At 64.6% G+C, this 12,986-nt stretch overlaps 1 protein-coding gene across 1 annotated transcript in view; it reads left to right on the forward strand.

Annotated features, from left to right (window-relative positions):
* Positions 1-12,986, forward strand: part of LOC140393207 (uncharacterized) — a 36,314-nt gene that overhangs the window by 21,783 nt on the left and 1,545 nt on the right. Inside the window, exon 2 of the mRNA XM_072479426.1 lies at positions 9,984-11,242. Within this exon, the coding sequence (XP_072335527.1) occupies positions 9,984-11,242 (1,259 nt within the window). The remainder of the gene's footprint in view (positions 1-9,983; positions 11,243-12,986) is intronic.

Raw genomic sequence — 12,986 nt, forward strand, 5'->3', positions numbered from 1 at the left:
GGGTAGGGAGGGGGGAGCGAGGTTGGGGGTAGGAGGGGGAGCGAGGTTGGGGGTAGGGGGGGGAGCGAGGTTGGGGGGAGGGAGGTTGGGGGGGAGCGAGGTTGGGGGGAGGGAGGTTGGGGGGAGGGAGGGGGGGGGTGAGGGGGGAGCGAGGTTGGGGGGGAGGGAGGGGGAGCGAGGTTGGGGGGGGGAGCGAGGTTGGGGGGAGGGAGGGGGAGCGAGTTTGGGGGGAGGGAGGGGGAGCGAGTTTGGGGGGGGGAGGGAGGGGGAGCGAGGTTGGGGGGAGGGAGGGGGAGCGAGGTTTGGGGGGGAGGGAGGGGGAGCGAGGTTGGGGGGGAGGGAGGGGGAGCGAGGTTGGGGGGAGCGAGGTTGGGCGGGGAGGGAGGGGGGGAGCGAGGTTGGGGGGAAGGGAGGGGGAGCGAGTTGGGGGGGAGGGAGGGGGGAAGGGAGGGGGAGCGAGGTTGGGGGGGGAGGGAGGGGGAGCGAGGTTGGGGGAGCGAGGTTGGGGGGAGGGAGGGGGAGCGAGGTTGGGGGGAGGGAGGGGGAGCGAGGTTGGGGGGAGGGAGGGGGGAGCGAGGTTGGGGGGAGGGAGGGGGGAGCGGAGGTTGGGGGGAGGGAGGGGGAGCGAGGTTGGGGGGGAGGGAGGGGGAGCGAGGGTTGGGGGGAGGGAGGGGGAGCGAGGTTGGGGGGAGGGAGGGGGAGCGAGGTTGGGGGGAGGGAGGGGGAGCGAGGTTGGGGGGAGGGAGGGGGAGCGAGGTTGGGGGGAGGGAGGGGGAGCGAGGTTGGGGGGAGGGAGGGGGAGCGAGGTTGGGGGGTAGGAGGAGCGAGGTTGGGGGGGGAGGGAGGGGGAGGAGGGGGAGCGAGGTTGGGGGGGAAGGAGGGGGAGCGAAGTTGGGGGGAGGGAGGGGGCGCGAGGTTGGGGGGGGAAGGTGTGGGAGCGAGGGAGGGGGAGCGAGGTTGGGGGAGGGGGAGCGAGGGAGGGGGAGCGAGGTTGGGGGGAGGGAGGGGGGAGCGAGGTTGGGGGTAGGGGGGGGAGCGAGGTTGGGGGGAGGGAGGGAGGGGGGGAGCGAGGTTGGGGGGTAGGGAGGGGGAGCGTGGGTGGAGGGGGGGCGAGGGTGGGGGGGAGGGAGGGAGGGGGGAGCGATTTGGGGGTAGGGAGGGGGGAGCGAGGTTGGGGGTAGGAGGGGGAGCGAGGTTGGGGGTAGGGGGGGGGGAGCGAGGTTGGGGGGAGGGAGGTTGGGGGGAGCGAGGTTGGGGGGAGGGAGGTTGGGGGGAGGGGAGGGGGGGTGAGGGGGAGCGAGGTTGGGGGGGAGGGAGGGGGAGCGAGGTTGGGGGGGAGGGAGGGGGAGCGAGGTTGGGGGGAGGGAGGGGGGAGCGAGGTTGGGGGGAGGGAGGGGGAGCGAGGTTGGGGGGAGGGAGGGGGAGCGAGGTTGGGGGGAGGGAGGGGAGCGAGGTTGGGGGGGAGGGAGGGGGAGCGAGGTTGGGGGGGAGGGAGGGGGAGCGAGGTTGGGGAGGAGGGAGGGGGAGCGAGGTTGGGGAGGAGGGAGGGGGAGCGAGGTTGGAGGGGAGGGAGGGGGAGCGAGGTTGGGGGGGAGGGAGGGGGGAGCGAGGTTGGGGGGGGAGGGGAGGGGGAGCGAGGTTGGGGGGGAGGGAGGGGGAGCGAAGTTGGGGGGGAGGGAGGGGGAGCGAAGTTGGGGGGCAGGGGGGGGGAGCGAGGTTGGGGGGAGGGAGGGGGAGCGAGGTTGGGGGGAGAGGGAGGGGGAGCGAGGTTGGGGGGGAGGGAGGGGGAGCGAGGTTGGGGGGGGAGGGAGGGGGAGCGAGGTTGGGGGGAGGGAGGGGGAGCGAGGTTGGGGGGGAGGGGAGGGGGAGCGAGGTTGGGGGGGGAGGGAGGGGGAGCGAGGTTGGGGGAGGGAGGGGGAGCGAGGTTGGGGGGGGAGGGAGGGGGAGCGAGGTTGGGGGGGAGGGAGGGGGGAGCGAGGTTGGGGGGGAGGGAGGGGGAGCGAGGTTGGGGGGGAGGGAGGGGGAGCGAGGTTGGGGGGAGGGAGGGGGAGCGAGTTTGGGGGGAGGGAGGGGGAGCGAAGTTGGGGGGGAGGGAGGGGGAGCGAGGTTGGGGGGGGAGCGAGGTTGGGGGGAGGGAGGGGGAGCGAGTTTGGGGGGGAGGGAGGGGGAGCGAGTTTGGGGGGGAGGGAGGGGGAGCGAGGTTGGGGGGAGGGAGGGGGGAGCGAGGTTGGGGGGGAGGGAGGGGGAGCGAGGTTGGGGGGGAGGGAGGGGGAGCGAGGTTGGGGGGGAGGGAGGGGGAGCGAGGTTGGGGGGGAGGGAGGGGGGAGCGAGGTTGGGGGGAGGGAGGGGGAGCGAGGTTGGGGGGGAGCGAGGTTGGGGGGGAGGGAGGGGGAGCGAGGTTGGGGGGAGGGAGGGGGAGCGAGGTTGGTGGGGAGGGAGGGGGAGCGAGGTTGGTGGGGAGGGAGGGGGAGCGAGGTTGGGGGGGGGAGGGGAGGGGGAGTGAGGTTGGGGGGGAGGGAGGGGGAGTGAGGTTTGGGGGGGGAGGGGGAGTGAGGTTGGGGGGGGAGGGGGAGCGAGGTTGGGGGAGGGGGAGCGAGGTTGGGGGAGCAAGGGAGGGGGAGCGAGGGAGGGGGAGCGAGGTTGGGGAGGGGGAGCGAGGTTGGGGGGAGGGAGGGGGAGTGAGGTTGGGAGGGAGGGAGGGGGAGTGAGGTTGGGGGAGGGGGGAGCAAGGTTGGGGGAGTGGGAGCGAGGTTGGGGGAGGGGGAGCGAGGTTGGGGGCACGAGGGAGGGGGGAGCGAGGGAGGGGGAGCGAGGGTTGGGGGGGACCGAGTTGGGGGAGAGGTTGGGGGGGGGGAGAGGTTGGGGGGGAGGGAGGGGGAGCGAGGTTGGGGGGGAGGGAGGGGGAGCGAGGGTTGGGGGGGGGAGGGGAGGGGGAGCGAGGTTGGGGGAGGGGGAGGGGGAGCGAGGTTGGGGGAGGGGGAGCGAGGTTGGGGAGGGGGGGAGGGGGGAGCGAGGTTGGGGGGGGGGAGGGAGGGGGAGAGAGGTTGGGGGGGGAGGGAGGGGGGAGCGAGGTTGAGGGGAAGGGAGGGGGAGCGAGGTTGAGGGGAAGGGAGGGGGAGCGAGGTTGGGGGGGAGAGGGAGGGGGAGCGAGGTTGGGGGGGAGGGAGGGGGAGCGAGGTTGGGGGAGCGAGTTGGGGGGGAGGGAGGGGGAGGAGAGGTTTGGGGGGGAGGGACGGGGAGCGAGGTTTGGGGGGGAGGGAGGGGGAGCGAGGTTTGGGGGGAGGGAGGGAGGGGGAGCGAGTTGGGGGGGAGGAATGGCGAGCGAGGTTGGGGGGGAGCGAGGTTGGGCGGGGAGCGAGGGTTGGGGCGGGGAGCGAGGGGGAGCGAGTTTGGGGGGGGGAGGGAGGGGGGAGCGAGGTTGGGGGGGGAGGGAGGGGGAGCGAGGTTGGGGGGGAGCGAGGTTGGGGGGGGAGGGAGGGGGAGCGAGGTTGGGGGGAAGGGAGGGGGAGCGAGGTTGGGGGGGGAGGGAGGGGGGGAAGGGAGGGGGAGCGAGGTTGGGGGGGAGGGAGGGGGGACCGAGGTTGGGGGAGCGAGTTGGGGGGGAGGGAGGGGGAGCGAGGTTGGGGGGAGGGAGGGGGGAGCGAGGTTGGGGGGAGGGAGGGGGGAGCGAGGTTTGGGGGGAGGGAGGGGGAGCGAGGGTTGGGGGGGGAGGGAGGGGGAGCGAGGTTGGGGGAGCGAGTTGGGGGGAGGGAGGGGGGAGCGAGGTTGGGGGGAGGGAGGGGGAGCGAGGTTGGGGGGGAGGGAGGGGGAGCGAGGTTGGGGGGGGGTAGGGGGAGCGAGGTTGGGGGGGTAGGGGGAGCGAGGTTGGGGGGGAGGGAGGGGGAGAGAGGTTGGGGGGAGCGAGTTGGGGGGGGAGGGAGGGGGAGCGAGGTGGGGGGGGGGGAGGGAGGGGGAGCGAGGTGGGGGGGAGGGAGGGGGAGCGAGGTGGGGGGGGAGGGAGGGGGAGCGAGGTGGGGGGGAGGGAGGGGGGAGCGAGGTTGGGGGGAGGGAGGGGGTGCGAGGTGGGGGGGAGGGAGGGGGTGCGAGGTTGGGGGGGGGGAGCGAGGTTGGGGGGGAGGGGAGGGGGAGCGAGGTTGGGAGGGAGGGGGGAGCGAGGTTGGGGGGAGGGATGGGGAGCGAGGTTGGGGGGGAGGGAGGGGGAGCGAGGTTTGGGGGGGGGAGGGAGGGGGAGCGAGGTTGGGGGGGAGGGAGGGGGAGCGAGGTTGGGGGGGAGGGAGGGGGAGCGAGGTTGGGGAGAGGGAGGGGGGGAGCGAGGTTGGGGGGGGAGGGAGGGGGGAGCGAGGTTGCGGGGAGGGAGGGGGAGCGAGGTTGGGGGGGAGGGAGGGGGAGCGAGGTTGGGGGGGGGGGGGGGGAGGGGGAGGAGGTTGGGGGGAGGGAGGGGGAGCGAGGTTGGGGGGGAGGGAGGGGGAGCGAGGTTGGGGGGGAGGGAGGGGGAGCGAGGTTGGGGGGGAGGAGGGGGAGCGAGGTTGGGGGGAGGGAGGGGGAGCGAGGTTGGGGGGGAAGGGAGGGGGAGCGAGGTTGGGGGGGAAGGGAGGGGGAGCGAGGTTGGGGGGGAGGGAGGGGGGAGCGAGGTTGGGGGGGAGCGAGGTTGGGGGGGCGAGGGAGGGGGAGCGAGGTTGGGGGGGAGGGAGGGGGAGCGAGGTTGGGGGGGAGGGAGGGGGGGAGCGAGGTTGGGGGGGAGGGAGGGGGGAGCGAGGTTGGGGGGGAAGGAGGGGGAGCGAGGTTGGGGGGAGGGAGGGGGAGCGAGGTTGGGGGGGGAGCGAGGTTGGGGGTGAGGGAGGGGGAGTGAGGTTGGGGGGGGAGGGGGAGTGAGGTTGGGGGGGGGAGGGGGAGCGAGGTTGGGGGGGAGGGGGGAGCGAGGTTGGGGGGGAGGGGGAGCGAGGTTGGGGGAGGGGGAGCGAGGTTGGGGGAGGGGGAGCGAGGTTGGGGAGGGGGAGCGAGGTTGGGGGAGCGAGGGAGGGGGGAGCGAGGTTGGGGGAGGGGGAGGGAGGTTGGGGGGAGGGGGGAGCGAGGTTGGGGGAGGGGGAGCGAGGGAGGGGGAGCGAGGTTGGGGGACTGAGTTGGGGGAGAGGTTGGGGGGGGGGAGAGGTTGGGGGGGGGGAGGGGGAGCGAGGTTGGGGGGGAGGGAGGGGGAGCGAGGTTCGGGAGGGGGAGCGAGGTTGGGGGAGGGGAGGGGGAGCGAGGTTGGGGGAGGGGAGGGGGAGCGAGGTTGGGGGAGGGGGAGCGAGGTTGGGGGGAGGGGGGAGCGAGGTTGGGGGAGGGGTAGCGAGGTTGGGGGGGACCGAGTTGGGGGAGAGGTTGGGGGGGAGGGAGGGGGGAGCGAGGTTGGGGGGGGAGGGAGGGGTAGCGAGGTTGGGGGGGGAGGGGAAGCGAGGTTGGGGGGGAGGGAGGGGGGAGCGAGGTTGGGGGGAGGGAGGTGGAGCGAGGTTGAGGGGAAGGGAGGGGGAGCGAGGTTGGGGGGGAGAGGGAGAGGGAGGGGGAGCGAGGTTGGGGGGGGGAGAGGGAGGGGCAGCGAGGTTGGGGGGGAGGGAGGGGGAGCGAGGTTGAGGGGAACGGAGGGGGGAGCGAGGTTGGGGGGGAGGGAGGGAGGGGGGAGCGAGGTTGGGGGAGCGAGTTGGGGGGGAGGGAGGGGGAGAGAGGTTGGGGGGAGGGAGGGGGAGCGAGGTTTGGGGTGAGGGAGGGGGAGCGAGGTTTGGGGTGAGGGAGGGGGAGCGAGTTGGGGGGGGAGGGGATGGCGAGCGAGGTTGGGGGGAGCGAGGTTGGGGGGGAGGGAGGGGGAGCGAGGTTGGGGGGGAGGGAGGGGGAGCGAGGTTGGGGGGGGAGGGAGGGGGGAGCGAGGTTGGGGGGAATGGAGGGGGAGCGAGGTTGGGGGTGGAGGGAGGGGGGAGCAAGGTTGGGGGGGAGGGAGGGGAGCGAGGTTGGGGGGGGAGCGAGGTTGGGGGGGAGGGAGGGGGAGCGAGGTTGGGGGGAAGGGAGGGGTTGGGGGGGAGGGAGGGGGGAAGGGAGGGGGAGCGAGGTTGGAGGGGAGGGAGGGGAAGCGAAGTTGGGGGAGCCAGGTGGGGGGGAGGGAGGGGGAGCGAGGTGGGGGGGAGGGAGGGGGGGGAGCGAGGTTGGGGGGAGGGAGGGGGAGCGAGGTTGGGGGAGGGGGAGCGAGGTTGGGGGGGAGGGAGGGGGTGCGAGGTTGGGGGGAGGGAGGGGGGTGCGAGGTTGGGGGGAGGGAGGGGGGTGCGAGGTTGGGGGGGGGAGCGAGGTTGGGGGAGGGAGGGGGAGCGAGGTTGGGGGGAGGGAGGGGGAGCGAGGTTGGGGGGAGGGAGGGGGAGCGAGGTTGGGGGGAGGGAGGGGGAGCGAGGTTGGGGGGAGGGAGGGGGAGCGAGGTTGGGGGGGGAGGGAGGGGGAGCGAGGTTGGGGGGGGAGGGAGGGGGAGCGAGGTTGGGGGGGGGGAGGGGAGGGGGTAGCGAGGTTGGGGGGGAGGGAGGGGTAGCGAGGTTGGGGGGGAGGGAGGGGGTAGCGAGGTTGGGGGGGGAGGGAGGGGGAGCGAGGTTGGGGGGGAGGGAGGGGGAGCGAGGTTGGGGGGGGAGGGAGGGGGAGCGAGGTTGGGGGGGAGGGAGGGGGGAGCGAGGTTGGGGGGGGGAGGGAGGGGGAGCGAGGTTGGGGCGGAGGGAGGGGGAGCGAGGTTGGGGGCAGGGAGGGGGAGCGAGGTTGGGGGCAGGGAGGGGGAGCGAGGTTGGGGGGGAGGGAGGGGGAGCGAGGTTGGGGGGGAGGGGAGGGGGAGCGAGGTTGGGGGGGAGGGAGGGGGAGCGAGGTTGGGGGGGGAGGGAGGGGGGAGCGAGGTTGGGGGGGGAGGGAGGGGGAGCGAGGTTGGGGGGGGAAGGTGTGGGAGCGAGGGAGGGGGAGCGAGGGAGGGGGAGCGAGGTTGGGGGGGAGGGAGGGGGAGCGAGTTGGGGGGGGAGGGAGGGGGAGCGAGTTGGGGGGAGGGAGGGGGAGCGAGTTGGGGGGAGGGAGGGGGAGCGAGTTGGGGGGAGGGGAGGGGGAGCGAGTTGGGGGGGAGGGAGGGGGAGCGAGTTGGGGGGAGAGGGAGGGGGAGCGAGTTGGGGGGAGAGGGGAGGGGGGAGCGAGTTGGGGGAGAGGGAGGGGGGAGCGAGTTGGGGGAGGGAGGGGGTGCGAGTTGGGGGTGGGTGGGAGGGGGAGCGAGTTGGGGGAAGGGGGGGGAGCCAGTTGGTGGGTAGGGAGGGGGAGCGAGGTTGAGGGGGAGCAAGGTTGAGGGGAGGGAGGGGGAGCGAGGTTGGGCGGAAGCGAGTATTGGGGGAGGGGGGGGAGCGAGGTTGAGGGGGAGCAAGGTTGAGGGGGAGGGAGGGGGAGCGAGGTTGGGGGAAGCGAGTTGGGGGAGGGGGGGAGCGAGTTGGGGGGGAGGGAGGGGGAGCGAGTTGGGGGGAGGGAGGGGGAGCGAGTTGGGGGGTAGGGTGGGGGGAGCGAGGTTGGAGGGAGGGGGAGCGAGGCTGGGGGGAGGGAGGGAGGGGGAGCGAGGTTGGGGGGAGCGACTTGGGAGGGTAGGGAGGGGGAGCGAGTTGTGGGGTAGGGAGGGGAAGTGAGGTTGGGGGAGGGAGGGAGGGGGGAGCGAGGTTGGGGGGGAGGGAGGGGGATCGAGTTGGGGGGATGGAGGGGGATCGAGTTGGGGGAGGGAGGGAGCGGGAGCGAGGTTGGGGGGGGAGGGAGGGGGAGCGAGTTGGGGGGGAGGGAGGGGGAGCGAGTTGGGGAGGGAGGGAGGGGGAGCGAGTTGCGAGGGAGGGGGAGTGAGGTTGGGGGGAAGAGGGGGAGCGAGTTGGGGGGAGGGAGGGGGAGTGAGGTTGGGGGAGGGAGGCGGAGCGAGTTGGGGGGGAGGGTGGGGGAGCGAGTTGCGAGGGAGGGGGAGCGAGTTGCTGGTGAGGGAGGGGGAGCGAGTTGCAAGGGAGGGGGTGCGAGTTGCGAGGGAGGGGGAGCGAGTTGCCGGGGAGGGAGGGGGAGCGAGTTGGGGGGGGGGGGAGGGTGGGGGAGCGAGTTGGGGGGGGGGGAGGGAGGGGGAGCGAGTTGGGGGTAAGGAGAGAGTTAGGGTGAGTGAGTTGGGGGTAGGGAGGGGGGGTGAGTTGGGGGTAAGGAGGGGGGGGTGAGTTGGGGGTAAGGAGGGAGTTAGGGGGAGTGAGTTGGGGGGTAGGGGCGGTGAGTTGTAGGGAGGGGGGTGAGTTGGGGGTAGGGAGGGAGTTAGGGGGAGTGAGTTGGGGGGTAGGGAGAGGGGGCGAGTTGGGGGGTAGGGAGAGGGGCAAGTTGTGGGTAGGGAGGAGGGTGAGTTGGGGTAGGGAGGGGGGGCGAGTTGAGGGTAAGGGATGGAGTTAGCGGGAGTGAGTTGGGGGTAGGGACAGGGGGCGAGTTGGGGGTAGGGAGAGGGGGCGAGTTGGGGGTAGGGGGGATGTGTTGGGGGGTAGGGAGGGAGTTAGGGGGGGGCGAGTTGGGGGTAGGGAGAGGGGGCGAGTTGGGGGTGGGGGGGTGAGTTGGGGGTAGGGAGGGAGTTAGGGGGAGGGAGGGGGACCACCAACCACACACACGCATTACCAACAGGACAGTGAACATCCCCCAATTCGCCCAAATACCACCGCCTCCATAACCCCCCCCTCCATAACCCCCCCTCCATAACCCCCCTACAACCGTCCCTCGCAAAATAGTAAAAAGAACCATGAATACAGAACAAAGAGAAAAGAACAATAAAAGAGCCCAGACAGGTGTAAGCAAAAACTTAATCTTCAATTCCCCCCAGTTCATGCTGCTTTAAAAACTAATTTACCTCCTCCGGCGCGTCAAAGTAGTCGTCCCTCTCGCAGAGGCGAGCCGGGTACAGCACACCGAAACGCACTTTTCTCCTGTCGAGCGCTGCCTTGCCTTTGTTGAGCCCAGCTCACCGTCTTGCCAGCCGAAGTCTTGATAAATTCTGACGGGCTGGCCTTCCCATCTACACACTCGAATGCCTTTCAACCCACCTCAGGAGGTTCCTTGTTCGAGTACCAAAGGAATTGGACAATAATCTCAGATAATAATCCCCTGTGGAGGTTCCCCAGATCTCGGCTACTGACCAGTGGGCCTGGTCCACTTCGGGAAGTTTTGCGAAGAACCCCTCCCCCACCAACTTTTCAAACATCTTTGCCACATATCGATAGCACTCGTATCTTATGGGCCCTCTGGTTGCCCAACAATTCACACGTTCTGGCGTCTGGAGTGATTCTCCAGGTCATCGACCTTGGCTTTCTGTCCATCCACCAACAACGGCAATTCTGCCTTCCAAGGGGAAATCACATCACTGTGATCCATGAGCATCACTTCCATCTTCCTAATTGTTGTGCCCTGTACTTCCTCCAGCTGCTGTTCCACCCTGTCTAAAGTTGCACGAATGGGTGCCATCGCAGCCCCAATCGCCTTCGACAGGTCCTCATCAGAAACTGCCTGTCTCTGTTTTCTGAATTCCCACGTTAATCTCTCAGTCGACCACTGAGAGGACAACGACGCCACAGAGACCACTGCCATTTTCTCCCCTTCTGAGGCTCGAGGGCATTGAGGACCCTTTGTCAACGTATTCCTCGTGTTATAACCTCCAGACATCACACGGCAGAGGGGGGACCAAAGCTCTCGAGCTACACTACTCTTCTTCCCAAAAGACACCCGTTAATTGGGCAAAAAGGGCCAAAAAACAAGTCCCAAATGGGAGCCACATTCTGTGAAACCGTTCATCTCATAGCCGCCACCAGAAATCTGGTCTAGTTCAATTATGATGTTTATCTACAATACAATAGTTGCTATATTTTGCTGGGAATGTTTTGGGACATCTAGTGTAGTATGTTTTTTTAAAAAAAAGTAACCTTTTCAATCCTCTTCTGCTCTTTCTGCCACCACTTGTAATATAGGATGTTTATTGAAAGAACAGCAGGGTCCACTTAGACACCAGGAATCAGAAAACAAAGTAAACAACGGAACTACAGAGACAAAGGGCAAAGTAAACAACGGAACTACAGAGACAAAGGGCAAAGTAAACAACGGAACTACAGAGACAAAGGGCAAAGTAAACAACGGAACTGCAGAGACAAAGGGCAAAGTAAACAACGGAACTGCAGAGACAAAGGGCAAAGTAAACAATGGAACTGCAGTGACAAAGGGCAAAGTAAATGATGGAACTGCAGTGACAAAGGGCAATGTAATCAATGGGACTGCAGAGACAAAGGGCAAAGTAAACAACGGAACTGCAGAGACAAAGGGCAAAGGAAACAACGGAACTGCGGTGACAAAGGGCAAAGTAAACAACGGAACTGCAGTGACAAAGGGCAAAGTAAACAGCGGAACTGCAGAGACAAAGGGCAAAGTAAACAACGGAACTGCAGTGACAAAGGGCAAAGTAAATGATGGAACTGCAGTGACAAAGGGCAATGTAAACAATGGGACTGCAGAGACAAAGGGCAAAGTAAACAACGGAACTGCAGAGACAAAGGGCAAAGGAAACAACGGAACTGCAGTGACAAAGGGCAATGTAAACAACGGAACTGCAGAGACAAAGGGCAAAGGAAACAACGGAACTGCAGTGACAAAGGGCAATGTAAACAACGGAACTGCAGAGACAAAGGGCAAAGGAAACGGCGGAACTGCAGAGACAAAGGGCAAAGTAAACAACGGAACTGCGGTGACAAAGGGCAATGTAAACAATGGAACTGCGGTGACAAAGGGCAATGTAAACGATGGAACTGCAGAGACAAAGGGCAATGTAAACGATGGAACTGCAGAGACAAAGGGCAAAGTAAACAATGGGACTGCAGAGACAAAGGGCAATGTAAACGATGGAACTGCGGTGACAAAGGGCAATGTAAACGATGGAACTGCGGTGACAAAGGGCAATGTAAACGATGGAACTGCGGTGACAAAGGGCAATGTAAACGATGGAACTGCGGTGACAAAGGACAAAGGAAACAGCGGAATTGCAATGACAAAGGACAAAGTAAACGACGGACACGCAGTGCCAGATGACAAAGGGAACAGCGGACATGCAGTGTCGGCCAGCCCTCCCATCCAGAAAACTGTGCAATCCGAAATATTTGAACATCACTTCATAATTTATCTGCTAATTGGATCATCGCTTGTCGCTGTAGTGTATATCCTCTACCACAACAAAAATAAGGTAAGCTTGTCAGCTTTCTGATTTTTCTGTACTAACTACAATAATTTAAGTTTTGGTGTCACGGATATATAATCAGCACACAAAGGTTTTCCTGATGGTTTTCATGCACAAAATACAGTTTTGAGAAGAGGAATAATTACGCATGTTAATGTTTAAAAAAATTGGAATCAAATGGTGCAAGTGTGAACTCTTCAAAAACCAGGCATGTAGGTTAATGTCTAGTCATGGTCAATTTGAAAGTCACAATTGCACTGCATGTAAGTGGTAGAATGCAGAGCCAATCTTTAAAATTTCACATTCAGTGACTTGTTAGTGTAGATGGTCTATACAGTGCCTACAATTAGTCTGATAAAATAAATCTGCTGGCAATAGAAAAACTTTGGAAATCTAAGTTTTAATGGTGGGGCTGTTGTGGGCTCCACATTTACTGCTGCATCTATATTTTTGATGGCTATGTGGTGGGCAGAACTGACAAATGGTCATCATGCTAGTTCGCCAACCATTTCGCCCCCACCACCTACCAACTCAGGAAAAGCCCATTATGAGGGCTTTCTTGTTAAATTGTTAGAACAAGTTTAGAAATGGATGGTGCCTTGTTCTTCTTCCCTCTCCACCCACACTGAACCATCCAAAATGGGATGAAATTCCTTGGGTACAAACTAATGTTTTCTTATCGTCCATGATCAAATTGTTTAGTACGAGATGTTGACACTGCCCTCTGGTTGTCCCAAATAAAAATAAACTCAGCAGCAAGCCTTTTGAGTTTTAAAATTGGCATAGTCTCCATGAGGCCCACAGCGAAACCATCATTGATCTCCCTGTGGGACTCATGGGGTATGAGCTTCCCAGGTAAGTGGTAGAGGCCAATCACCTGGGGCTCCCTATGAGTAAAGATTAAAAGCAGGGCCTGGGGCCTGGTGAGAAGTCCTCCCAGCTAGGATCACACTGACAGCCTCCTCTGTGTCATTAGAGAAATATTTATTATCCAACGCTTGCACCCAGATGTTTACAAAGTGATGACGCACACACTATCACTCGCGCAAAGTTTTGATACAGATGAAGAAAAAAACCCAATAGGATTACTATCCAGAGATGTCTCAGTCCCTCTTTTGGGCGTGTTAGGCAGATAAACATCGTTGTTGTGGCTTTTCAACACCGTTCAGACAGCCATGGTCTGTGTTTGGATGAGGGTCTATCACAATACAATGAAAGGTTGATGGGATCCATTTCATGTTCATCCTACACCCATTGACGTTGAATGTTCCTGGTGAAACATGGAGATCAGTTGCCTGCAAACCCCATTAATAAGGTATTGGCTGCTGATCCGACTGTTCAAATGCCAAAGGTCATATGGTATGCTGCAGTTATCTTAACAGCTTTATAGCTAACGTTTGTAAAAATAGTTTTAAAATCTGTAATATCTTCATGTGTGCAGGTCCATGACAGAGGCTGGGATGGGGGGAGTTGGTCCATGACATAGGTATTTAAACTGAGGCTGGGATGGATCAGCGAATCATTTAACAGTCTTGTCAGGAAACCAATTTCACACCCCATCTGATTTTACTTTTATTAAAGTCCGCGTGTAAAAATTTGACACGGTGCAGTGTTCACCTCAAGTTAAAATCACTCTCCTGATGGTTCGAAACTCCGTTTTCAGATCTAAAAAGTGAGTTGAATTATGCCACAGTAGACAGGTTATTTCACCAATGGCCAGAGACTGAGTTTTAAACAGGACTATCTCTAC

This window comes from Scyliorhinus torazame, chromosome 16 (genome assembly GCF_047496885.1).
Source record: "Scyliorhinus torazame isolate Kashiwa2021f chromosome 16, sScyTor2.1, whole genome shotgun sequence".
Lineage (NCBI taxonomy): Eukaryota > Metazoa > Chordata > Chondrichthyes > Carcharhiniformes > Scyliorhinidae > Scyliorhinus > Scyliorhinus torazame.